Below are 26,762 nucleotides of genomic sequence, written 5' to 3'. Positions count from 1 at the left end.
TTGAGGGGCACAGGGGTTGCTGAGTCAGAGGATTGGGGTCACAGTGGAAGCCTCCTCCGCCTCTCATTTGCACTCTAATCACTGGAAGACAGAGCTGCCCAGCTCTCAGGCCCCCTACAGGGATATACCACAAGCTCTTCAAACAAGAGCAGGACCCATCCCCCTCAGCACCCTCCAAGCTCCTTGTGCCCAGAGGGCGAGCTCATCCTGCACAAAGCTGGTCCTCCCTGAGGCACACCCAGAACGAAGCTGCTGCCACCTCCCACCAGGACCTCCCCACTCCAGCCATCACTAGCCAGTGTCTTTCTTCACCTTTCTCTCCCAAGACCTTTTCCAACAGAGGTGTTGAAGGAAGTAGGCAGTGAAGTGAGGAGTGATCCCTGACAAAGGAGCTGTCTGACCTAGCTCCCAGCCATTTCCACAGGTCCCAAACCAGGGCTCTGCCCTCTACAGCCTGGGGCTGTGACACCATGAAGAAAGAAGGCAACAGAACACAGCACTGTACCTAGGAGCCTTGGCCGGCTGCCAACTGGATGTTTCCAGCTGCCCCAGTGTGTGCCCAGGGCTGTGGAGGCAGCTTTGGGCAAGGTGTTCCCTGGGGCTTCAGGGTGCCTCTACTCCAGGGTCAGTCCGGAGAAAGTCAATCATCTCCAGCCACATCCCTGTCTGCTTCTAACGCCAAGTGTCCCCCCAGGGGCACAGACTAGCGGGACCCCCAACCATGCCACTGGAGGGCCCTACTTCCACTTAGGAGCCTTTCAGACCGCACAATACTTTAGGCTGTGTGCTGAGGAGCTCTGAGGCCGGAGGAAGGGGAGACTCGGGGAGCATCCTTGGAGCGAGGAACGCTACTGCATGCAGGCGCCGTACACAAAAGCTAAGGCAAGCTAGTGCGCAAAGGAAGCATCCTTTTTGGTTCCCGCCTGAGTACTTCGGCATTCGAGGTTCCCCCGCGGGGTCCAGGAGCTGAGGCCCTTGGGAAATCCGAGCCCCAAATTTGTACCTCCTGTTCCCTGCGAGCTTCCCTTTCGGAAGGAGCACGGCCCCAACGAAGGACAGGCCCCGAACCCCAGCTACACTCGTCGCGGTGACTTCGGGGACTATGCGAAAAAAAAGAGGCCCGGCGGCACTCCAAGTCCAGCCGCTTCCCCTGTGGCCTCGGCCCTGCGCTCAGCTCCGCTCAGTCCTGCCTTCCCGCAGGCCTCAGTCCACTCGGGGGCCGCCTCAGCCGCGCTCTAGGCCGGGGTCCACTGTGGGCTCCCAGGAGTCCTGAGCCCCGCCCACAGGGGGGCCTCGCCCGCCTCTCGCTCTCCCCCACGCCCTCCTCGGCCAGCCCACCGCTGCCTTACCCGGCCTCTGGCGCCACCTAGTGGGAGCCCGCGGACACTGTCCGCCTCTCGGGCCCAGAGCGGCTGACAAGCCACTCTGCCGGGCTCACCTGGGGGACACCTGGAAGCAACAACTAAGATTGAGAACTACCCCCATCACCGACCTGAACCCACCTAGGGGCACCTTCCTGGACACACGGAACCTTCCACAAGCTTCGCTCCATCCCAGCTGAGACTTCAGGGTCACCTTTACCAAAGCCGGGGGCAAGAGAGCTAGTGAGGGCCCCAGAGGCCAGTGTTCATGCTGCCCTCACCACAGGCTGCTCCTACACGGGCCCACCCCACCCCAGGAAGATGGTAACCCTCACTTTAAGTCTCTTGCCCTATCTTCTCTGGGTCTTCTATCGCAGTGGTGTGGGAGGAGACTTCAGATAATTCTTTGCTGCTCTACATGAACAAAATCTGACAAGCAGGAAAAAAACCTGAAGTGTTGAGAACTGAAGCTGCCTTGCACTAGCCACATGACCTGGTTGCTTCTCTCGGCCTCAATCACCTTGCCTTAGGATGATGATCAAGAAGGTAAGCAAAGCAAGAAAAAGTTGTCATTAGTCAATTGGGGTTTTGTTTTTTTTTTTTTTTTTTTTAGATTTTATTTATTTGACAGAGAGAGAGACAGCGAGAGAGGTAACACAAGCAGGGGGCATGGCAGAGAGAGAAGCAGGCTTCCTGGTGAACAGGGAGCCCAATGCAGGACTCCATCCCAGGACCCTGGGACCGTGACCTGAGCTGAAGGCAGACGCTTAATGACTAAGTCACCCAGGCACCCCACAAATTGGTATTTTTAAAAATATTTTCTTTATTTATTTGAGAGCAAGAGCACGAGCAGGAGTAGAGGCACAGGGAGAGGGAGAAGCAGACTCCCTGCTAAGCAGGGAGTCCAACGCAGGACTCAATTCCAAAACCCTAAGATCATGGGCTAAGCCCAAGGCAGATACTTAACCGACTGAGCTGCCCAGCTATCCCAATTGGTTATTTTTTTTTTTAAGTATTTATTTATTTATTTATTTATTTATGAATGAGAGAGACAGAGAGAGAGGTGGGAGGGAGAGAGAGAATTTCCCTCGGACCCTGCACTGAGCATGGAGGCTGACGTGGGGCTCCAACTTATGACACCGAGAGCATGACTAGACCAGCGCTGAAACCAAGAGTTGGAAGTTCGACCAACTGAGCTGCCCAGGCAGCCCAGCCGATTGTTATTTTTAAGATACAGTAAACTTTAGAAAGGAGTGAAGCTCACCCTCAAAAGGCTGACACTGGGGTGGGGTCTTCCATGCTTTAGAGGACCTAGGGAAGGGCCTCTCCCAGGAGCTTGCTCAGCCCGGGCACCAGCGGAGCCCAGGCTGGGAGCTGCAGCAGGATGAGTCACGAGGAGCCTTCCCACCAAACGAGCTCCTAGAGACCCCAATATTTCCCAGCCAACAGCTTCGGTCCAGGCCGAGCCTTAGGATCTTGGCCCAGTGAGGTGCTCTCACAAGAGGAGAGAATGCAGGTTCTTCAAGCGTCGTTCAGATTCTGTCCCTTTTTCTCGCAGATGTGTTTGAAGTTGACCCTTTATCCCAGCTCCCAGGGTGTCTTAGAACCCCTCGGAGACCAGTCTTATCCCCCACCTTAAAGACAAGGAAGCCAGGCCAGAGGGATCCTAGCAACTTGCTCCGGGTCAGAGGTAGAGAGGAAGGGATACCTGTGGGTCTGTCCCTTTCCTCCATCACCCTCTCCAGCTCAGACCTGAGTACAGTCCCACTCCTACCAGAAAGTTACAGACTTTGCAGGAGTGCTGGGGAGCAGGGGTCTGCCAGTCTAAACATCGGATATTCCCAAAGAAGAGCGGGGCAATGCAGAGGCCAGAGGCCCTTGTGGTTTCTCTCCTTCCTGACCCTGCTGACCTTACTATTCTCTGCCAAAGCCAGGAATCCCTTTGCTTGAGCTCAGAATACTGGGTCCACTCACAGCCCAGTGGTTTCAGGTTAAACATTAAGCAGAACTTCCTGAGGCCAAGAGAGCAAGAGCAGGGTGACTTCCTGGGCCCCTGCTGCTAGGCCAAGGTGGTGAAGCACATGTCCCTGAATTGGGGACAGCCCTTCCCGGCACTTATCAGCAAGGTACTCAACAAGTAGTCGTGGGAACTCAGCTCCACCTACAATAGGAGACAGATCTCAGCTCTAGGTCTTAAAGGTGATGGGCAGAGAAGCAGCTTGGGGGATACAGGTGGAGACGGCGAGGACCCTGTGGGGCTGGGAGCAAGCCCAGAAGTACCAGTTGTTCTGTGACCAATGGCTCCTGATAACTGCCACTGGACACAGCTGCTGTGTCCTCTGCCTCCCACACCCTGGGCCATGTCCCAGGACAACCCTGCCTCTTCCCGGGCACTGAGTCATGCTACCCAGCTGGCCTGTCCATCCCAGGAAGGGCACTTAGGGGCAGGCCCCCAGAATCCATAGGCCCAACCAGGGCAGAACAGAAATCATTCTCTCTTCTCCCCACTAAAAGGCCAAGGCCAAACCTGTCTTCTTGAGACTCCCTGGGAGACTGGCCAGACCAGAGACCTCAAGACAGTAGGGGCAGGAGCTGGAGTGGAACTGCAGAGGTGTAGTTCCACTACCACCCTGGGGCAGACAAGCCGATGGCAGGCAGGACCTTTCCCACGGTCGTCCCACATGAGGAAATTGAAGCTCAAAATTTCTCTGCTGGTTCAGGCGGAAAGAAGAATGGCTAGGGAGAGCTGTGTGTCGGCAGTTTCTGGGGCCCATGCCCACCCCTTTAGCATAAAAGTGCTAAGGCACGGAGGCTATCGGGTCGGCTGCACAAAGGCCACCTCCAAGTCCTCTGAATGGGCCTGGCTGGGTCCCCTCCTCCCTCCATCACATGGACACCAGACCTGTAGCCATTCATATCCTAGAACATTGCAGGGGCCAGGGAAATAGATGCTTGGAGGCAATGGCATTGTAATAAAGACACTGCTTTTATTTAGTTTGATATGTTTCTATACAGAATGCAGAAAACACATCTTAAAATCATATAGAAGGAAATAAAAACATGTCAGTGGTTGGTGAACACTCAAATGTGAGATTGGCTCTGTCTCACAGAGTCCAACGGCCATGGCCAGCCCGGCGCTCAGGAGAGGAGGCTGCCTGCAAGGGCATTGTTGCTGTTGTTATTCTGTTCACTGCCCCATCGCCTCCAGTTGCTATGGCAACGGGCCATTCCCGGCCAGCCATGTCTCTGCGTGGCAGTGCCCGATGGTGGGGTTGCTAGGGGCAACGGAGCTGTTTGGAAGGCCTTTCAAAGCCCTCACCTGGAACACTATGAATTGTTTATTTTTTGATGAGGTCATCAAAAATAATCTCACCAGGTCAGGCCCCACTTGTGCTCCTGACTCTAGGGCAATGGGGAAACTCTGGCTTGGATCAGGGCTGGGAGGCATGAGACCCAGTCACCAGAGGTCCACTGAGCCCTCATCCACAGGCTCCCCTGCTACAGGGACACTGCTCGCTTGAGTACCAAGGGCTGGGCAGGGGAGAGAGGCTGGGCCCTGTGGGAAAAGACGCAGGGGGAATGCCCTCCTGAGAAGGGCAGGCTGGAGACCCCCTCCTCTCTGACCAGCCCTCCCCCCCTGAGGCAGCACACACAAATCCTCTGCGAAACAGTCAATATGGCTTAGAAGTGGCTGCTCGGTGTGCAAAGGGAGCCTGGGTCCACCCACCGGCCCTTGATCACGGAAGGGATACATTATTGCAAAAGGCATTCCTCCCTAAAAGGTACCCAAAATAACTCTTAGACATCAAGAAAAGTCATGCTCAAAATGGTTTCTTCCAAAGGAGGAGAATCAAAGCAGAGTGGGCACCCCTGAGTCACGGGACAGAGATGCAGATGGACGGACGGACGTTCTGCTAAAAAAGGCAAAAGAAGCTCAGTGTAATTTGAGAATTTAAACCATTATGAAAAGGGGGGAAAAATCAAAATGAGCAAAGCCATCAGTTCCATGGAATCAACACTAAGAGCTTGTACAAACTGCTGTAAGCATCACCATTTTTAATCTTTTTTTTTTAATAAAACAATTTGAGGCTGTATAAAAACTTTAGTAAAAAATTAGCTTTGAGAGCCCACAGATTTCGACTATGAACTATTGCTGGCACTCCTCCCCCGCCACCAGACCTTTCCCAGCCCAAGGCCCGGGGCTGCAGTGCCAGAGAAGAGGGGTAGGGTGGGTCAGGGTGGGGCTGTGGACTGTTGGGGCAAAGCGGCCAAGGTCAAGTGAGGAAAGAGCATCACATGACATAAAAATATTGCATCTTCACCAAAATGTCCCCCACTGAGTGTTTCAAAAACCATGATATTCCTTTCAGGAGGGGGGAAAAAACACACAGAAGAAGGGTAAAAGAAAGTATGTTGATGTGGTCGAGTCCCTCGACCCCCCCAAGCCACCCCCACGAGCAGCCGGCCCACCCTGGAGCACCTAGGTTGGGGGCCACAGCCACCACTGCCTCTTGGAGTCCCTTTTCCATGGAAATGAAGACCCCTTGGTGGTGGGCCACTAGCGTGCATGGGGTGGGGGTGTGGATGTCCACGGCCAAGAGGCCCCTCCAGCTTCCGGCCTCTGGCAAGAGCGGGAGAGCAAGCCCAGCACCAGGACCCCGGCCCCAGAGCCACGGCCGGGAGGCCCCCAGGCAGGCTCTGCGGTATCAGAGCAACCAAGTTTACATAGTGTGAAAAAATAGGATTCCTTTGATAAAAAATACTGTCCCTTGGTCTTCTCTAAGTTTGAAACACCCTGGGAACTTATTTTTAGCAAAGCAATTTCCCATACCCACCCAAAAATTATACATATAAGTTTAGGTAAACAGCAGATTAAATGTAAAAACTTAACCTTAACTTCTGAAAGTCCTTTGACTTTAATCTTTAGCTACTGTTTTCCATGTTACATCCTGCAGCTAGACACACGTGAATAGAAAAAACAGTACAGTTAGTGTTAAAGGCAAAACGCAGAGAGCCGGGAGGCCGCCCAGCACTGCCCGCGAGTTCATTCACGGCCCCTCGCTCCCTCCATCTACCTCTACTCCAAACAGTGCTTTCAGAGCCAGCCATCAAAACCGCAGCAAAGAATTTTCTATGAACAAACAAAAAAGCTGTTAGGCAAAAAATAAAAGTAAAAATGTCCCCAAAGTCTCTCCAGCTGCTTTGGGGTTTGGAGGACCAGAGAGGGCGGGCTTGGCCAGGCCTCGCGCGTGTCAGTGTGTGCTAGGTCAGGTGTCGGCTCCCAGTGGGCGATGGTCTGCAGGCCACCGGTCTCCACAGACAACACCGTGTTGTCTCCAGGGCCCTGCCCTACCCCTGCCTCCACCCAGGCGCTTGTGGGTTAAGGGGGCACGTAGGGAGGGGGCGACCGGTATGGGGTCATGTTCTTGGGACGGGAGCCCTTGCCCTCCATGGGGGCTGTGAAGGGTGGGGGGGGCTGGTAGGGAGGCGCGTTGGGATCCTCATCCCGCAGGGGCGTGTACTCTCCCACGGTGTCCTGGTTCAGAGGAGTGGTCTCGGGCACGCTCTGGTTGGGGTACTCAGGAGGGGGGAGAGGGGCTTTCTCCTCCTGCAGGATAAGTGGCATGCTGGAGGAGGGTGGGGGCTTGGAGTCATCCAGCTCGTCTGCAAAGATGATAGGCACCCCCTTCTTGATGAAGGTGGCCTGGTCCTCGAGGGTGAGCTTGCCCTTCCGCTTCTTGCGGTAGCAGATCATGGCAATGATGCCGGCGATGAGCAGGATGGCTGCGACCACGACGGCCGGGATGACCGTGTGCAGGTAGACATCATCCTCACTGCTCTTCTCGGGGTCCCTGTCTGGCACCTCTGTGGGCGGCGCCTCTGAGGGCACTCTCTTGGGCGGCGCCATGGGGATAAACTGCAGATGCCGGCAGCTGCCAGCACCAGTCACCGAGATGCTCATGGCCTTAAAGTCAGGCTCCAGGGCATTGGAGAAGGCAGCTCGCGGCTTCCCGTCATCCTCCGCGATCCTCCGGCTCAGCCCCGTGATCTGCTCCTTGGGGCAGGGCTCCAGGGGCAGAGTGTTGTTCGTCCACTCCACCACGATGGAGCCCCGGGTGATGTTCTGCAGGGTGATGGTACTACAGTTGCGGTCCCCAAAGGCAAAGGCCAGCTTCTTCACCAGGGCGATCTTCTTGTGGATGTCGTTAACCACGGGGGCTGGGTCACCCACAAACTTGGCCTTGAACCGCGCGGGAGCCTTGTCCCCTTGAGGGCGCTTGTGGACGTGGATCTCGAAGGCATCCACAGCAGACAGGCCCCCCTTGTCCGTGGCGTGCATGAAATACTCGTGCTTGCCCACGTGGCTGCTGTCGGGCAGGCCGTACATGAGCTGGCTGTTGCTGTTGAACTGCACCCAAGACTTCTCGCCTACCAGCTGCTGCTCCCGAAGCTTCAGGGTCAGCTTCAGCTTGTCGGTGGTGGTGTCCTCGTTGTCATAGAAGGTGTCTGACGGGATCTTCACCTCGAAGTAGGTGCCCACCCAGGCATCCACCCTGTCGATGTGGTTCTTCAGCTCTGGCCGCTGGTTGGGTTCTCCTCCACGGGGAACCCCACTGGTGGTGGTACGGATGCGAGTAGGCGGGGAAGCGGTTTCCAGTCTGGTGATGGGAGCTTTGGTGGTGACCCGCGGCACCGGTCGGGGTGTCCGTGGCTTTTTAGTTGGCCTTCGAGTTGTGGTGGAGGAGTCAGTAGAAGGCGTGGCTGGTTTTGGTGTGGGTACGCGTGGCTTCTTGGTGGTAGTCGTGGGAGGGGTGGCGACGGCCGTGGGCTCCACATAGCCAGGAATGGTCATCGTTGGGCGGATCTGGCCAGGAACCGTGGTGCCAGCTTCTGACACCCGAGTGGGCTGGATGGGCCCTAGGGTCGGGGTCTGAATAATGGCACCTCGAGTCCGAGTGGTGACTGTAGGCTTTCCAGGAACAGGGTCTCTGACTGGAGGAGCCAGCGTCTCTGTTGGAGGAGCAATGGCTGGGGATGTGGGGGTAGGCACGATCCTGGACGGTGGCTCCTGGATGGCCGTGGTGGGAGGCCCAATGGCAGTGACAGGTGTGGGAGTGGCATGGATCTGCCTCCGGATGCGTTTGGGGAGAGGGGGCTTCTTGTTGGCGATATGCCAACCCACCACAGGGTAGCCCAGCTGGGCAGACATAGCGCCCTCCCTGGCAGGGGCCTCCACACCACGGATATCAGGCACATTGTTCTGGTTCAGGGAGCAGCCCAGCTTCCAAGAGAGCAGGGCCCCGTTCTCCACCACCTTTTTCGCATTGCCCGGGCCGGCCATGAAGGCTGACATGTCGAACAGTCTGTTGTTCACCACGGGGACCAACTTCATGTTGGGGAGCTCCACTTCGGAGAAGCTCCGCATCCTGTGCAGGAGGTCAAGCCTTTGCTTCGGGGTCATCTTGGTGAGGTCAGCATCTAGAATGACCGTCAGGACAGTCACAGGCTCGTCGGCAGCACAGGCAGAGGACGCTGCCTCAGCAGGCTCTGGCGATGCCGCCCGCACGGACTGCGGCTCGCTGTGGTCTTCGGGGTAGACCTCGATAGAGAACACACTGGAGCTCTGCGGGACATGGCTCCCGTTGGCCCCCAGCCGGGTGGCACTCACTGAAATGTAATGCACGCCCTTATCGGTGTCGAGAGGGAGGCCCTCCAGGGTGTGGCTCTGCGGGTCCCAGTGCAGCCAGGACGGCAAGGCGTCCTTCCCCGCCGCCGACACCTAGAAGAGACAGCAGCATGAGTTAAGTGGCACTGTCAATGCCTAAGCGGACAACGATCACGACAGTTCCTCCCTGGCCTCGCCTAAACTGTGCGACTGAAGATGCTACTCAAGAATTTCTGTTGGGGGAACCAACTCTGCTCCTGGAGCTCTCATTCACCTGTCACGGAAGACTGGGGCTGCCAGATAGGCTAGCTTGGAAGGCAAATGATTGCCCAAGGTCACACTGGGGGCAGACAGCAGTGGTGGCCCTCAAACACAAGTCCCATCCCAGAGAACTGATGCCGTGGGGCTCAAGAATGTTGTGGGTCTCCACAACAGCAACATGCCTTGCCGCCTACTTGCCCGCCTGGCCTGCAGAGTCAGGTCCGTGTGTCTCCTCCCTCAGCCCTCCTTTTCAACCCTGTCTCAGACTTCTCCCTGCCCTCTGCAGACACCACAGTTTTGCTCGAGTCACATGCCCTTCCTGCCCAAAAGTGGATATGCATAAGACCCTGGCTGCAAGGGACAACTCAGTATCCCCAGACGCCTCACTTACAACTACCCCGTCAGTGGGACACACATTCAAGTAGAGTGGGACACATTTGGGTAGCAAGTACAGCTAGCCGCATCTAACGTCTTAATGAACCTGCTCTTCAAACCTCGGGAAAAACTGCAAAACCCAGGGTGAGGAGCTGGAAACAACTATTCTAGAAGAGTATTTATCAAAGGGTCCAAGGAGCTCTAAGGGAGAGTTCGTTAGTCAACTAAGTTTGGGAAATAGAGCCTACTTCTGTCCTTGGAGAGCCAAGGCCCTGAAGCCGGCCCGAGGAGCTCACTCCCTTATTCCACCCAACAATTTTAGGGTAGAAGTCCTTTCCACAGGGACGTGACTGGTAATAATCAAGGTATCCAGAGGAATGCTTCCAGAGAAACTTCTACCATCAGCTGACAAGAGGAAAGCAAGGCTTGTCTCTTGCCCAGGCCCTATCTGTGACTACTCTCCCCTCTGGGAAACACCTATTCCTGTCCCCAGTGCAAGAAAGGTGGCACCCACTCTCTGGTCTAACAAAAGTCACTCTCAGCTCCACGATCCTGTCCCATCAAGCCCAGACACAAACAGCATGTCTTACTGCCAGCCTCGGCCCAGGGATGGCCCTGCATGGCCACTGCTTGTCAGCAGAGGGACACTAACATGCTTCTCTGCCTGCAGCAGGAAGGCCAGAGCCATGCCTGTTAGGCTTGCTAAGAGGCTCTGGTTCCTCAGGCAGGATTCCTCTTGCCAAAAGCCAGGTGCCTGACTGGGAAGGAGACCCATACCTGACCTTCCCAGTCAGGACCTGCTGGCCAAGTCATGGCATTCCATCAGTCTTATCAGAGACTAGATACTCCCCTGTGAACAGATTTCCTACCTCCAGCAGAAACCCACAAGAAGACATCTGACATTATTAGAAGTTACCATTATTGGGGCTGTCCTTTCGTGACTGCTTCTGAACCCCTGAGATCACAGAGGGTCTGTGAATAGCTTCATTCATGGCATCACAGCAACTCAAGGCGCACCACCACCTACCTAAGGCACCACCAAGAACCCCACTTCCTGTTGTCACCATCCACTGCAAACACAGCCAAATGGATTTGTCTTTAAACCCATGAAAAACACTAAATATATTTCTCCTTTAAAATCTTTTTTAGCTACAAAAAATAATACTTATTTTGAATGTTTTAGTTAAAGCCTATGTTTTAAATTTTTTCAGTTCAGTTATATTAAATATGAAAATTATCACATCTACATATAAACACGTAACGCAAAGGCTGACTGCTCTCCTTTTGCAAAAAAAGGTAAGCAAAGCTGTAAGGCCCAAACTGAGGAGTCAGGGACCCACAAAGAGTTTTACAGTGCTACGGTGAGGCCTGGGGTCCTGAGAGGCGGACAGGAGGGGAGCCAGGTGGTAGCTGGGTTCCCAGCCACCCAAGCATGTTTCCTCAGAGCACTCCATCCCAGTGGCCACCACTGGGACGACAGCACACCCAGCAGAGGGAGGGCCTAGAATGGAGAGGTCAAGGTGAAGTCTTCCCGGGAGAAGCCACCTGCAGAGAAGACCAAACAGGGCGGGGAGAGAGACCAGGACAGGCTCTGGACATGGGTGCCAACTGGATGGCCAGGACCCCAGACATTCCCGAGTAGCCAGGCAGCTGTACCCAGCCCTATGTGCTCCATCAGCACAGATGAGTAAGTAGTCCCAGTGCTCTTCCAAGTCTCACCAGCTACACAAGGATACTTTCTAACAGAGAAAACCGAGAAGGGCCCCGCCTCCTCAAGCTTCCCAGCCCAGCTTAATTCCTATTCTGCTGACCCCAACAACCACAGCTCTGCTGCCAGACATTTCCTAGGGAATAAGCCTGAGCCACTCTTTGGCCAAGGTTCCCACATGGCCAAGCTCGAGGACATATACTTATTTAAACTATGCCAAGTAACATTTTTACATGTTAATAACATGTAACAGTCTCTCCAACCCACACTTCTGCCTTCCCTTCTACAGATCCCGGCCCCTCCGGATCCTGGAGCATTGGCCATGCCCTGGGCACAGAACACGTGTCTGACTCGGATCTATAAACCTGAAGCAGACAGTCCCCAGGGTCCTGGGTACTCCTCAGACAGGAAGGAAAGGTATCAACCTGAAAGTTCTAACACCATGCGTCTCTGAGCATCTAGGTATCAGCACTGTCAGGCCCAGGCAGCACTTTAAGTGGCAGTGATTCTCTTCAATAAAGGGCCACAAGAAGCAAAACAAACACAAGCCCTATACGGAACCCAGCCAAGTCACAAGCAAGCTGGCATCTCTGCATTTTCAAGGCCATTTGGGGAAAGCCCCTGAACTGGGAAGCCTGAACATGCCCAAAGGGCTGGCTGTCTCCACAGTCCCTGAAGGATTCCACTAATTTCCTCCCTCCTAGGGCACTCACTCAGTTGAAGGAATGCTCTGAAATGCAACACCTGTTCTACCCTGTCAAAGTGGGTGCCCCTCAGCCTGGGGGAAATCCATACATCCTCCCAACCTTTCAAAGCTTCCAGACTCTAGAACGCTTTTCCTCTCAGGGCCTAAGGGTGAAGTGGGATATGAAAGCTCCTCCTGAGAGAGCTGCCCCCATGACAAGCCAGGACTCTTCCCTACAACAACAGCAGATGTGACAGGAAGTCCCATCTCCAAGCCTTAGTCCTTGGCTGAATCCTGGTTCCAGACAAGCTGAGGCTTGATGCAGCCTCAGCCCCAGTTTTCTCATCTGTAAAGGGGGGAAAAACGATGGCATCCTTGTACAATCACTGGGCCAGGCACAGGCTGGGTTCTCTGTGAGGACCAGTTCCCTGCCCACTTCCAGGCTGAGAGGACCCAGTATGCATTGGGAGGCTGCTGCAGCAACAGGCTGAGCGTCCACCCCCCAGTCCTCCTTCTAGCCTTGGACCCAGCACACAAACTGTGGCCTTTTCTCCCTGGTCATCCCCCAAAGCAGAAGCTCAAAGCATCAAAGGGAAGTGGGGAGGCCAGAGGAAGGGGAAGCCAGGACTCTACAGGGTACAAGACCCTGGGACACTCAGGGACTTGCTTGAGAGCTGTCGGCCGGGACTGGATGAAAACCCTGAGGGGCCTGGGGGAAGAGAGAACTTGCTGCAGGGGCAGCCCAAAGACCAGCATTCACCTCTTCAGTCTCAAACGGATGTGCTCCATCCTGGCATGTTTGCACATGAGATTCCAACTATCCTTACAGTCTCTGGGTTTATGCACATAAAGATTTCTGCCCTAGGTGTACCACCCACAACTAAGCCTTAATGGCAGGAACAAGAGACAAGAGGCAGGAATCAGAGCTCTGTGTGAAGTGCTCCTTAGCACCAGCACCTGTGTTTAGGGGACAGGCTGGTCCAGGTCATGGGACACCCCCAGGGTTTCAAATCACTCAGCCCCCCATCACTAGATACCAACACTGTCTTGGAACTGGGGGAGGCAAGGCCTTCTGATCTTATAAAGCAGCCACCTTACAGAAAAAGCCTTCAGGCTATCAGGGAACACCTGCAGGGGGGCAGAAGCTCTGCAGGAAGAAGGCTCATTTAAGAAGATCATAGGCTCTAGCTCATAGGCTCACACAGAGCAAGCCAGGAATCTTTCCAATTTTAGCAACCCTCAGAGAAGACATGCTTCTGAGAAGGCAAGCCCACCACCGAGGAAAACAAGATCTCCAACTACCCCACACCCAGTTTTAGAAATCTTGATCCAAAAAGTACATCCAAAAACTAAGAATCAAAACCACTTGGGCAGACCCATATGGAGCTCCAAAGACTACCCGCCCAGCAATGCCCACAATGAATCACCATGACCAATGACTGGGGAACTGCCAAGTGTGAAGGTTTTAGTCACTCTTTAGTCTATATCAGTAGATAACTAGTAACTGACTCTCTGTTCAGTTCTGGGGCATTCTCTCCAACTGCCTCACTGCTGCCCTCTCTCACACACAACAGAATGTCAAACACCGGTTTGATAAAGGGACACGATCTGTTCCAGACACCACACAACACAAGCAGCATGTCTCACCCCAAATCAGTATCCTTCTAAGCCTGGAGAGAGAGCAAATGGACAGAGAACTTTCAGTACTTTATCCCTCACCAAAAAGCAAGTTCCCAATACCAAAACCAGATAAAGCTACCACAAAAAAGAGAAGCACAGGCCAATATCTCTGATGAACACAGATGCAAAAATATTCAGCAAAATACTAGCCAACTGAATCTAACAATCCAAAAAATCGTTCACCATGATCAAGTGGGATTTGTTCCTGGGATGAAAGGTGGTTCAATATTAGCAATTTAATCAATGTGATATGTCATATCAATAAGAGAAAGGATAGAAATCATTTGATCATTTCAATAGATGCAGAAAAAGCATTCAACAAAGAACATACATTCATGATAAAAAACCCTCAACAGAGTAGGTCTAGAGGGAATACGCCTCAACACAATAAAGGCCATATGTGAAAAACCCACAGGGAACATCATATTCAATGGGGGAAAAAACTGAGTTTTGCCCCAAAGATCAGGCACAAGACAAAGATGTCACTCTCACCACTTTCATTCAACATAGTACTAGAAGTCCTAGCCATGGCAATTAGACAACAAAAAGGGAAAAAAAGGCATCCAAATTGGATGTAAAGAAGTAAAATTTGGAGCTCCTGGGTGGCTCAGTTGGTTAAGCAACTGCCTTTGGCTCAGGTCATGATCCTGGAGTCCTAGGACCAAGCCCAACATCTGGCTCCCTGCTCAGCGGGGGGTCTGCTTCTCCCTCTGACCCTCCTCTTCCCGAGCTCTCACTCTCTCTCTCTCAAATAAATAAATAAAATCTTAAAAAAAAAAAAGGAGGTAAAATTTTTCCTATTGCAGATAACATGATACTTCATATAGAAAAGACTCCACAAAAAAACTACTAGAACCAATAAATGAATTCAGTAAAGTCACATGATACAAAATCAATGTACAGATATCTGTTGCATTCCCATACACTAATTAATAATGAAGCAGTAGAAATAGAAATTAGGAAAACAATCCCACTTAGAATTGTACCAAAAATAATAAAGTATCTAGGAATAAACTTAACCGAAGACATGAGACATCTGTACTCTGAAAACTATAGAAGACTGATGAGGGCGTGCGGATGGCTCCGTCGGTTCAGCACCTGCCTTCAGCTCATGATCATGAGCTTCATGACCTTCAGTCATGATCCTGGGGTCCTGGGATCAAGTTCCGAACTGGGCTCCTGCTCAACAGGGAGTCGTTTTCTCCTGCCTCTACCATTCCCCTCTGCTCGTGATCTTTCTCTCTCTCAAATACATAAATAAAATCTTTTTTAAAGAAGGAGACCCTAATGAAAGAGATTAAAGACAACACAGAGAAATGGAAAGACAGCCCATGCTCAAGGATTAGAAGAATAAATAAACATGGTTAAATATGTCTAAACTGTGTGCACACCAAAAGCCATCTTCAGATTTGATGTAATCCCCATCCAAATGCCTACAGCATTTTTCAATGAACAAATATTCCTCAAATTTGTATGGAACCACGTAGGACTCTGAATAGCCAAAGCAACCTTAAAAAAGAAAAACAAAACTGGAGCTATCACAATTTCAGGCTTCAAGTTGTATTACAAAGCTGAACAGAAACAAAACAGAAAACCCAGAAATAAACCCACAGTTATATGATCACTTAGTCTTCAACACAGAAAGAATATCCAATGGAAATAAGGCAGTCCCTTCAACAAATGGTGTTAGGAAACTGGTCAGCTACATGCAAAAGAAAGAAATTATACCACTTTCTTATACCATACACAAAAATAAACTCAAAATGGATTACAGGTCTAAATGTGAGACCTGAAACCATAAAAATCCTTGAAGAGAGCACAGGCAATAATTTGTGACATTGGCCATAGCTACGTTTTTCTAGGTTTGTGTCCTGAAGCAAGGGAAACAAAAACAAAAATATACTATTGGAACTATGATCAAAATAAAAAGTTTCTACACAGTGAAGGAAACAATCTAAAACTAAAACTAAAAAGCAACCTACTGCTGAATGGGAGAAGATATCTACAAATGACGTATCCATTCAAGGGTTAGGATCCAAAATATATAAAGAACTTTTACAACTCAACACTCAAAAAACAAAGAATCCAACTGAAAAATGGGAGAGGGACAAGCAGACTCCACACTGAGTGTGGAGTCCAACACGGGGCTCCATCCATGACCCTGAGATCATGACCTGAGCCAAAATCAAGAGTCAGCTGCTTGACCAACTGAGCCACCCAGGTGCCCCTTAGTGGTGCATTTCAAAGTGGCAAAGACTGCTGCCCAGGGATAGCCTGCTGCTTAGGCCTCTAGCAACCTTCTCTGGCAAAGTCCCTGCTGTCCCTCAGACCTGGTTACTGGCTCGTGACCTTTCAGTTCCCCACTCCTCAGCCAAGTTGCAAAGCTGGGCCAACCTGGAGCCACCTAATGGCTGGGTACCATATGCAACATCCTTGAGGCACTGACACATGAGGTGATCAAGGCATTCTCTGTGCAGGCCGACTGTGTGGTCTCCTCTGCCTAGGGAGACAGGAAATGGTCCCCCTGGTGGAGTCTGAGCCTCCAGTCAAGTTTCAGAGGCCCCATGGTGCTGACTCACATCAGGGTGATCCTGTATCTGGGCCCTGGACTACAACAATGAGACCAATTTACTCTGTGGCCAAGTTCAGCTTCTGTAAATGATGCACAGGGACAGTCACATGACGGGGCTGCAGGGAGATGGCACAAGTCAACAGGAAGATCCTCTGGCTGGAGATTAAGGAGCCAAAACTTTGTCCCCACTTAAGATGAGGAACCAAGGAAGTGGGTATGAGGGGCCTTTGCTTTGCCGAGTAAAGCAGAGCCATACCCATTAGAGACCATCTTTGCTGGACATGCAAGCCTCAAACCAGCACATGGCTCTTGCCATAAAAGCCAAGGCCACCAGATCACATGCTGAACACAACTCGTCCAGCCTAGCCAGTGCCTTCAGGTCTGAGTTATGAAGCATTTTACCTGATGTTAACTGTTCTCATCTAAAAACAAAAAGTAATTTTCCCCCCCAGAGGGACAGCTAAGCATAATTATAGCCATTAATAAAATTCTCACAATCAGTCAGTGCCTCAATCCCAACATCATCTATTTTTACTTTGTCATATTTTTTCAGCCCTTTTCAGGAAAAAAAAAAAAAATTTTTTTTTAAAAACGCCGAAGTCAAGTCCACACTTCAGTAAGTATTTGAGTTGATGGGTCTGGGCAAATGTCATTCTTACAACTCACCCCAAAGATGCCTTCCCTCGCCAACCCGCATTTCCCGGTGTGCTGTGTTCACAAGGGCTCCATTCAGAGCCAGGGAACACCCACTCGAGGCAGGAAGAAACTGCAGTTCATCTCATGCAGGCGGGGTTGCCACAAAGCTCTCAAGAATCCAAAGAAACGGTCCTTTCATGAGTTCCCCTTCCTGGCCAAAAAGAGTACCCATTGTTCTCAGGGGAACAATTGGGGGCCCACGCCAGCAGCTAGGAGCACAGTCCCAGGAAGGGCTGCTCCCAGTCTGCCGACATCTTGGGCTGAAGGAAAGTCCGCATTGTCTCCAGGCTAGGAGGATAAGGGGAAGCAGGAACGAAAATTCAACCTTGCGGACTCTACCAAAATGAGACATCTGAAGGGGCAGCCAATCATTTCCTGAGATGCAATGGTGTCTCTCCTGACCACCCTACAAAGGAGGGGTAAGAATGCCTCCAGGCACATAATCACCTTCCTCAGCCAGCCACTCGGGCACTCAAGTCACAGGAGAGGCACCTGCAGGGAGCTGGAGCCAATCCCGAGGGAGGCAAGAGTCAAGATGGGTAACTTATACTGTGGCCAACTTGGGAGAGCCGATGATCTAGCCAACAAAGGCCAACCTGGCTTTGTGGGACCCACCCACACAAACCCTGACAAGGAGGGAGGGTGCTCTAGGGTCCAAAGTCATCTGTGAGAGCAAAGGACAGCTGATGTAGGGTGAGCTTTGCGTACAGGTATCCAGTCTGGTCCAAAGGAGCACATGCAAGGACCACCTGCTTTTGAGTGTTCTAAGGCCACAGGAGAGAACAGAGTCCCAAGGCACAAGTCTCTCTGGAAGGTCATGCTGGCCACTAGGCCTGGAGGTACCCCACAGCCCCTGCTGGCATCATCAGGTCAAGGGGATCCATGTGGGAGTTAAGCCAGGGTCAGCAACAGCAAATCAATTCTCGAGGCAGAGCTAGAGAACAGCAGGGGAAGCAGCAGATGCTGGGCAAGCTGAAATTGAACAAGGGCCGTCTGGACACGAAAGGGTGTCACGCATGAGGCGGAGCAGAGAGTCCAGGACCTCAGGGCTACCTCCTCCGGGTGGTAGGTGGGTCCCCTCTTTTATTTCCTTGCGGCCTGGTATATAAAGTACAGGGCAGCCCTTTGCGAAGCTAATATTACCTGATGGGCACATTTGGCTGATGCAAAGCAATACGCCCTCTGCCACTGTGACTCCCAGAGTCACCACAACCTCCAGAAACAGGCAGCATAACCACACAGGTTCGATGCACAAGGTCAGACAAGGCTTGGGCACGTGGCCAGGGCAGCTCGCTTAGAATGAAACTTACTTTTCTATCCCTTCAATACACTACTGATTGCTTCGTCTGTTGCAAACACTGACTTACTCCATCACCAATCCCCATGCACATCCCCTGACCAGTCACAGCAAGAAAGACAACCACACTATCAAATCTCGTCTGGGGGCATCTGGGTGGCTCAGTCGTTAAGCGTCTGCCTTCGGCTCAGGTCATGATCCCAGGGTCCTGGGATCAAGCCCTGTATCGGACTTCCTGCTTGGCAGGGAGCCTGCTTCTCCCTCCCCCTGCTTGTGTTCCCTCTCACTGTGTCTTTCTGTCAAATAAATAAAATCTTAAAAAAAAAACCTGGTCTGATTTCAGGAGAGCACCACACTCTGAATCCTCATTAGACAACTGGGCCATGGCCAAAATGGCTAGAAGACCAACCCTCGCCCAGGACCCAGGCTGACAGAAGAGCGTGTGTGCCAGAGGCCAGGGTGGATCCTGAGCCTGGCATGTCCATGGGGCAAGAAAGAGGCCAGTATGGCTGGGACATAACATGCAAAAGGAAAAGGGGAGAGAGGGGAGGCCAGAGGCCAATCACGTGGACCTCCATTCTATATGCAGCTCAGTAATAGTTGGGGGGAAGGGGGGGTGTTAGCAGATTTAAGCTTTACCAAGATAAGAACATCTCTTGCCTCAGTGCGGAAAACAGTCTGAGAGGAGAACAACAGAAGAAGGCAGGACACCTGGATGGCTCAGTCTGTTAAGAGCATGCCTTCAGCTCAGATAATGATCCCAGCCAGGGTCCCCAGATGGAGTCCCCTATTGGGCTCCTTGCTCAGCAGGGAGCCTGCTACTCCCTCTGCTTGTGCGCTCTCTCTGACAAATAAATAAAATTTTTAAAAACAAACAAACAAAAGGAACAGAGAGAGGCAGCCTGGGCAAATTAGTGGCAGCTCAGATGATGGCAATAGTAGTGATGGATGCCATTTGGAAGTCACCTTAAAACACTCCTTGGGGGCACCTGGGTGGCTCAGTGGGTTAAAGCCTCTGCCTTCAGCTCAGGTCATGGTCCTGGGATCCTGGGATCGAGCCCCGCATCGGGCTCTCTGCTTGGCGGGGAGCCTGCTTCCTCCTCTCTCTCTCTCTGCCTGCCTCTCTCCCTACTTGTGATCTCTATCTGTCAAATAAATAAATAAAATCTTAAAAAAAAAAACAAAAACACACTCCTTGGGACCATGATCTGAGATATTCCTCACATACGTAAGAATATTGGGCAAGTCATTAAAAATCATATTCCCAAAGAATACTTAATGACCATGAGGAAAAAACTCAAACTACAGTGAATAAAAAAAGGTAGGTTTAGGGGTGCCTGGGTGGCTCAGTCAGTTAAGCATCTGACTCTTGGTTTTGGGTCAGGTCATGATCTCAGGGTCATGAGATCAAGCCCTGTGTCAGGCTCTACGGTCAGTGGAGTCTGCTTGGGATTCTCCCTACCTCTCCCTCGTCCCTGTTCCTGCTCTCGTTCTTTCTAAAGTAAATAAATAAATCTTTAAAGAAAAAAAACAAGTAGGTCCAGAAAGATGTCTAGTATAGGGTATATATAGGTATATATAAACCAGTATAAATTTTTTTTAAGATTAATTAAAAGTAATTTTACTTATTTATCTAAGAGAGCACATGCACAATCTGGGGGAGGGGCAGAAGGAGAAGGAGAGAATCCCCAAGCAGACTCCTCGCCCAACATGCAGCCTGACATGAGGCTCAGTCCCATGACTGGAGACCATGACCTGAGCCGAAATCAAGAGCTGAACATCCAACTGACTGAGCTACTCAGGTGTCCCAATAAATAAATCTTTTTTTTTTTTTTTAAGATTTATTTATTTATTTGAGAGAGAGCACATGCACCAGCAGGCGGAGAGGCAGAGGGAGAGGGAAAGAAGCACACTCCCTACTGACCATAAAGCCCAATGCGGGCTCACAACCCTGAAATCACGACCTGAGCCAAAATCAAGAGTCAGATGCTTTACTGACCTACTGAGCCACTCAGGCACCCAGACTCTAAATAAATCTTAAAAAAAAAATAAAATAAAATAAAAAAGAAGAAGAATTACCCTACAACCCAGCAATTACACTACCAGGTATTTATCCAAAGGGTACACACACAGATTCAAAGGGGCACATGCATCCCAATGCTTATAGCAGCAATGTCCACAACAGCCAAAATATGGAAAGAGCCCTGAAGTCCATCAACAGATGAATGGATAAAGAAGATGTACTCTCCCATCAAAAAGAATGGAATCTTGCCATTTGCAGCAACATGGATGGAACTAGAGAGTATTATGTTAAATGAAATAAGTCAGAAAGACGAGAATCATGATTTCACTCATATGTGGAATTTAAGAAACAAAACAGATGAACATAGGGGAAGGGAAGGAAAAATACAGTAAGATAAAATCAGAGGGAGACAAACCATAAGAGACTCTTAACTATAGGAAACAGTGTTGCTAGAGAAGTGGATGGAGGGATGGTGTAACTGGGTGAGGGGCATTAAGGAGGGCACATGAGGTAATGAGCACGGGGTGTTATATGCAACTGATAAGTCACTCAACTCTACCTCTGAAACTAGTAATATGCTATATGTCAGTTTATTTTAAATAAATAACAAAAACAAAATTTAAAATTTAAAAATTTAAAAAATATATGGCCAGAGGCGCCTGGGTGGCTCAGTGGGTTAAGCTGCTGCCTTCGGCTCAGGTCATGATCTCAGGGTCCTGGGATCGAGTCCCACATCGGGCTCTCTGCTTAGCAGGGAGTCTGCTTCCCTCTCTCTCTCTGTCTTCCTCTCTGCCTACTTGTGATCTCTGTCAAATAAATAAAATCTTTTAAAAAATATTAAAAATTAAAAAATTTTAAAAATATATATGGCCAGTATGATCTCGAGTCTAAGATGTCTGTGTGTGTAATATGGATACCTCCTCACAAACACAGAAAATGGTAGCAGACTTCACTCTGAGTGGTAGGAACAAGAGATTTTTCTTTCTCCCTTTTCTACAACACACATTTATATATCATTATTATAATGAGAAAAAAAAAAACCCTTTTTATATAAAGATTTATTAAGCCACTTGACATCCAGGGAAACTGAAGCTCCAGAGACCAAGTTATGCTTTCTGATCTGATTTCCCGCTCCACACAACGCTGATGGCAAGACTGTCTGGAACAAAGAGTCACACATTTTCATCTGTTTTTCTATAGGCTGATCAGCTACTAAATGGTCTGCTTTCTACAGATAAATGTGCTCAGATAAAATCCTGTTTTGCCCGTAAAATCTCTTTACTCCCCTGGTGAATAAGCCTGTTAAATATTTCTCTGCCAGATACAGCAAATACCCAGCTTGCTGCATTGATTCAATGCACCTCTTGTCAAAACTAATCCACGTAAAACATTCCAGTCACCACTGGAACAAGGGCAACCACTACAGGGTTTGGACATTCAGAAGATCAAATGTGAAGGTGGACGGACAAGGACTGCACTCCCCAAACTGCCACTCTTCTTTTTCTAATGGGCAGACTAGCAACTGGCTTGCTGGGGCATTACAAAGATGACACGGAAAATTTCTGCAAACAACAACAAGCTCTGTGGACCTGAGCCAGGATTTTTAAGAGTATGACCGCCTCTGATATCAGAAGGCCACCCTGAGAACAAGCCATGACCTAAAGAAAAGGGGGCTGGGAGAAAATGAAGGGAGCACAAGGAAGGTGCAAGTAAGGAGCAGGTCCGCCCAGATCCAAGGGAAAATGGCACAGAGCCACCTCTCGGCGGGACGAGTGGCACAGCATTTGTGACCATATCTAATCTAGATGCCTGGGGCTTGTGGGTCAGAGAGGAGAAAGTTGGAAAGGACCCACCAGAGACTGTGAGTGCTTTGACCAGTGAGTACAGTGAAGTGTTGCTGTGCAAGTTACCAAGCCAGGCCTTAAGAGACTGGCAGTTTCCACTTCCTGTTTCTTGGAATACCCAATCCTGGAACCCAGCTAACCGTGCCGTGAGGAAATTCAAGCAGCCCAGGGGAAGGTCTAAATGGAGAGGAACCAAGGACCCTGACCAACAGGCCCGGCTAAGCTCCCTGTCCAGAGGGAGCACCAACTTTCATCCACGAATAAGCCATCTTAGAAGTGACACTCCAGCCCCAGATGAGCCACTCTCGTTAGTGCCATATGAAGCAGATACGAGGTTTCCAGATGAGCTCTGACCCCCTGAATTCCTGGCCACAAAACTCTGAGTAAACAAACTGGGAGTTCTAAACCACTAACTTTTGGTGGTTTAAACACACCAAGAGATCACCAGAACACTGTGTCTGCAGATGTCTAAAGGCAAAAGAGACTTAAAAACTCCCATCACAAAGTACCAATCTTGGGATATTTTTAGTTCGTTTTCAACCCATACCTCAAGGGGAAGAATGCTTGCTGTAGGACAACTACGGCCAAGAGCCGAATGTGGCCTACCACCTGTTTCTGTACAGCCTATGACCTAAAAATGGTTTTTGCATTTTCAAATGATTGAGAGAAAATAAAATGAAAAGATTATCTTTTCACATGTGAAAATTATATGAAATTCAAATTTCAGTTCTAGCGTCCATAGGTAAAGTTCTACTGGAACATGCTCATGCCCATTCATTTACTCATTATCTATGGCTACTGTTGTGCTATAATGGCAGAGCTGAGGAGCTGCAACAGAAACCACACGGCCAGCAAAGCCCAAACTATTTACTATCTGGCCCTCTAAGAAAAAGAATTGACCTCTGCTCTAGGAGACGTTCCTAGCTTGAGGAGTGCAGCCTACCTATCTTGTGGCCACCGTGCAAATTCACTCAGGATCCAGGGGAAATTCCAAGGACCCACAACCCCAGACAAAGGGATGGTGCTTCCTGACACAAAAGCTTCCTATTTCACCCGATTTCCATCTTGGGCCAGCCAAGACACTCTTTTGTTAACATGGGTCTCAGATCCCCTTATTCTCTGGATTGCTTCCCCAAAGGAAATGGGGCAAGGCTGAAGGCTGGATGCTAATACTTGTCCTTAAGTGATCAAACACATTAGTAAACATACAACACCAAATGAGAGCAAAACTCCTATATTTACTTATACCATGTTTTATAAAAATAGGTTCAAATCATTTCAAAGTTCTGTATTTCTTGGGTTTGATACCATGGTTAATGAAAGAAGACCTTTTCCTGCACATAAGCCCTTCCATCAAATCCTAACGCAATGACCATGAAATTTTCCAAACCACAGATGTAAAGGCTTTTTAATGGTAACACCTTCAAAAACAGGAGAAAGAATAAAAGTTCAGGAAGCTATTCAGAGGTATCTGGGGACCCTCTTGTGAGAATCAGTGGTTGTCCCTCTCTTACGGTAACTGCACAGGTCCTGGAAGAACTGCGCTCAGAGTGCTGGAACTTAGAATGGAAAAATAAAAAAACAAAAACAAACAAAAAACAACTAAAACCAAAATGCAGATGAGACTTCTTCCTCATTTACTTAAACTTTACATCCATCTCACCTTGATGAGTTCTCCATTGGAGGCAACTGAATCCGCTGGAATGGTCACTCGAAATGAGCGCCCAACGACAGCTGTACCATCAGGAATGCCCACCACTGTGGGAAGAGCCTCGTGAAGGTCTGAGAGCACTGAATGCATGGACGCCTCGAGCTGGTTCTCCCAGTCCCTGCCAGCCTCCGAAGGCCAATGGGACTGAGCCACAGTCACAGACAGCAGAAGGAGAAAGGTCCTCCCCCAGAGGGGGAGCGGCAGCGAAAGGCCCGCAGACATCCTCATCCCGGCTTGGGACTGCTCAAGCCAACAGTCTCACTAAGAAAGGAGGCAAGTGACCTGGTCCCAGAGCTGGGTCCTCAGCCTCTGCACACCTGCTCCATCCCAGGGCCTGAAAAAGAAGAGAGCAGACTCAGACTAGCAAACCCAATAATTTCCAAGTTGTACACAGAAGTTACTACCCCCTTAGTGTTGACAAAACATCTCCCCTGAGCTGGATCAAGTCGCACCCTATGCTGTCCAGGACAGAGGAACAAGCTACATGTGGCCACCAAGCACTGGAAATGTGGCTGGCCCATTAAGGATAAAATATACATTGAATTTTGAAAAGTTAGCAAAGAAAAGGAATGTAATAGATCTCCTTAATACTTTTAAAATACTGATTACACATTGAAATATTCTTTTGGATATAAAATATATTATGAAATAAAATATTAAGTAAATAATACACATTAAACAAATGATAAATAAAGAAATGCTTAAGAAAACACAGGACCGAAATTAATACCTCCTTCTTATTTTTATTTTTTCACATGTCTACCAGAAAATACTAATGTGTGGCTCATATTATATTGCTGTTGGGCAGTGCTGCTCTAGACCTAACTCCCAGTATATAGCAAACACAGCAGTCATGAAGACACAATCAGACGAATCTAGAATGTGGGACGTTCTACAAGATAACTGGGCTGGTCTGCCCAAATGCTGACACCCCTAAACACAGGGGGGCTGTTCCAGATTTAGAAAGGGCCACCACTCAGTAGGTTAAAGCCTCTGCCTTCGGCTCAGGTCATGATCCCAGGGTCCTGGGATCGAGCCCCACATCAGGCTCTCTGCTCCGCAGGGAGCCTGCTTCCTCCTCTCTCTCTGCCTGCCTCTCTGCCTAGTTGTGATTTCTCTCTGTCAAATAAACAAAATATTTTAGAAACGGCCACCAGATGTATTGTGTGCATCTTGACTGGATCTGGATTTACTTAAAGCAAAAAACTTAAAAACTTTAAGAAACAAAAAAACACAGAAGCCCAGCTCCAAAAGAAATAATTGGGCCTCTGGGCAGGAGATTGGATTTAGTGTTAATTTTCTCAGATGAGATGATAGTAGTGTGGTTGTGTAAGAGGCTGTCCCTAATTTTGAAGGATTTAGGGATGAAGGAGCAAAATTCTCTGCATTTTATTTTGAAATGTTTCAAGGGGAAAAATGTTTTTTGTATATACAGAGATCAAGCAATATGGCTAGTATAACACTTATTAAGTCTTAAAACAATGCTTTTGGGGTGCCTGGGTGGCTTGGCTAAGCATCAGTTAAGTGTCCCACTCTTGATTTTGGCACAGGTCATGATCTCAGGGTTGTGAGATCGAGCCCTGCATCGATCTGGCTCTGCACTGAGCACAGAGCCTGCTTAAGATTCTCTTTTTCCTTCTCCCTCTGCCTCTCCCCCACTAAAAACAATGCTTTTGAAGACTCTAAAAAACCAAGCATTTGCACGGAGAAGTTCAGCAGCTGTGTATTCCTCACATCCCAAGCACTAATCACAGGACTTGTTTATTAAACCCGTATTTACAAACTCAGTGCCAGTGAACAAAACTTATTTGGCCTCTCTTGCTCCCCATCCCCAAAAGAGAGATCCCCTGCACCTTGTCCCTCAGTCTCCTGACCTGCTTCAGCAGGCAGCTCAGAACACTTGCCCTAAGGCTGACAGCCACACTGATGCATTGTGGGACTTGATGGGTGTCCCCAAGGTGACCAGAGCAATTTCCCATTCTAGAAAAGAAAGACCTGCCCTAAGCCAACCTGCCGAGGAGCCACATGATATTTTTTGACTGGGGTATGCAAAGTAAATGATACTGCTAAAAAAGCCAAACAAACAAACAAACAAACAAACAAAAAACAAGGTCGCTGAAGTGGGCAATGTACTATAAAGTCAATGCAAATCCAAGCCAATTCCAACAGGGCTGGGGTTGGGGTTTTTCTGGCTATTGATTTTGCCATTCCTGTTCCTACTTTGTTTTTGAACTAAAATTCATGAGGCAACAAAAGCCCATGTAAAATAATTTTGAAGTCCGGCAGTCCTAGCTTACCAAAGACTTATCATAAATTTATTTAAAGCAGCATTACAGAGGCAGAGTAGAAGTGGATTGTGGAAGCAGACAGAGAGCCCAAAATCAGCTTGCAAAGGAGCTGTTCAAAGGCACCAGGATCAATGGCCATTTATGCAGGAAATCAAGTACAGTTAGGGTCCTCCCTCACTTTTCCATTATAAATAAGATAAGTCCTGGGTGGATTAGCTATACAAATGTAAAAAGCTGAACTTATAAAAAAGTTATTTTAAGATTTTTATTTATTTGTTAGAGATTAAGAGAACGAGCACAAGCGGGGGGAAGGGCAGAGGGAGAAGCAGGCTTTCACTGAGCAGGGAGCCCGATGCAAAATTTGATCTCAGGATCTGAGATCGTGACCTGCTGTAAGCAGCTGCTTAACTGACTAAGCCACTCAGGTGCCGTTGATTTATAAGTATGTTTCTATGAAAATAACTTTTTTTTTAAAGATTTTATTTATTTATTTGACAGAGATCACAGGTAGGCAGAGTCGTAGGCAATGAGAGACAAGGGAAGCAGGCTCCCTGCTGAGCAGAGAACCTGATGTGGGGCTCGATCCCAGGACTCT

At 49.6% G+C, this 26,762-nt stretch overlaps 1 protein-coding gene across 4 annotated transcripts in view; it reads right to left on the bottom strand.

Annotated features, from left to right (window-relative positions):
• Nucleotides 1–4,325: 4,325 nt before the first annotated feature.
• The window catches only part of DAG1 (dystroglycan 1), a 100,175-nt gene continuing 77,738 nt past the window's right edge, over nt 4,326–26,762 (bottom strand). For all 4 annotated transcript variants that reach the window (XM_045992006.1, XM_045992004.1, XM_045992005.1 and 1 more), the window contains 2 exons: nt 23,832–24,213; nt 4,326–9,141 (listed from right to left, as the gene is read on the bottom strand). In XM_045992006.1, coding sequence (XP_045847962.1) covers nt 6,742–9,141; nt 23,832–24,107 — 2,676 coding nt within the window. In that variant the 5' untranslated portion in view covers nt 24,108–24,213 and the 3' untranslated portion in view covers nt 4,326–6,741. The remainder of the gene's footprint in view (nt 9,142–23,831; nt 24,214–26,762) is intronic.

The sequence above is a fragment of the Meles meles genome, chromosome 20 (assembly GCF_922984935.1).
Source record: "Meles meles chromosome 20, mMelMel3.1 paternal haplotype, whole genome shotgun sequence".
Lineage (NCBI taxonomy): Eukaryota > Metazoa > Chordata > Mammalia > Carnivora > Mustelidae > Meles > Meles meles.
Note: the sequence above shows the minus strand (reverse complement) of the source record. Positions and strands in the feature narration are given on the sequence as shown.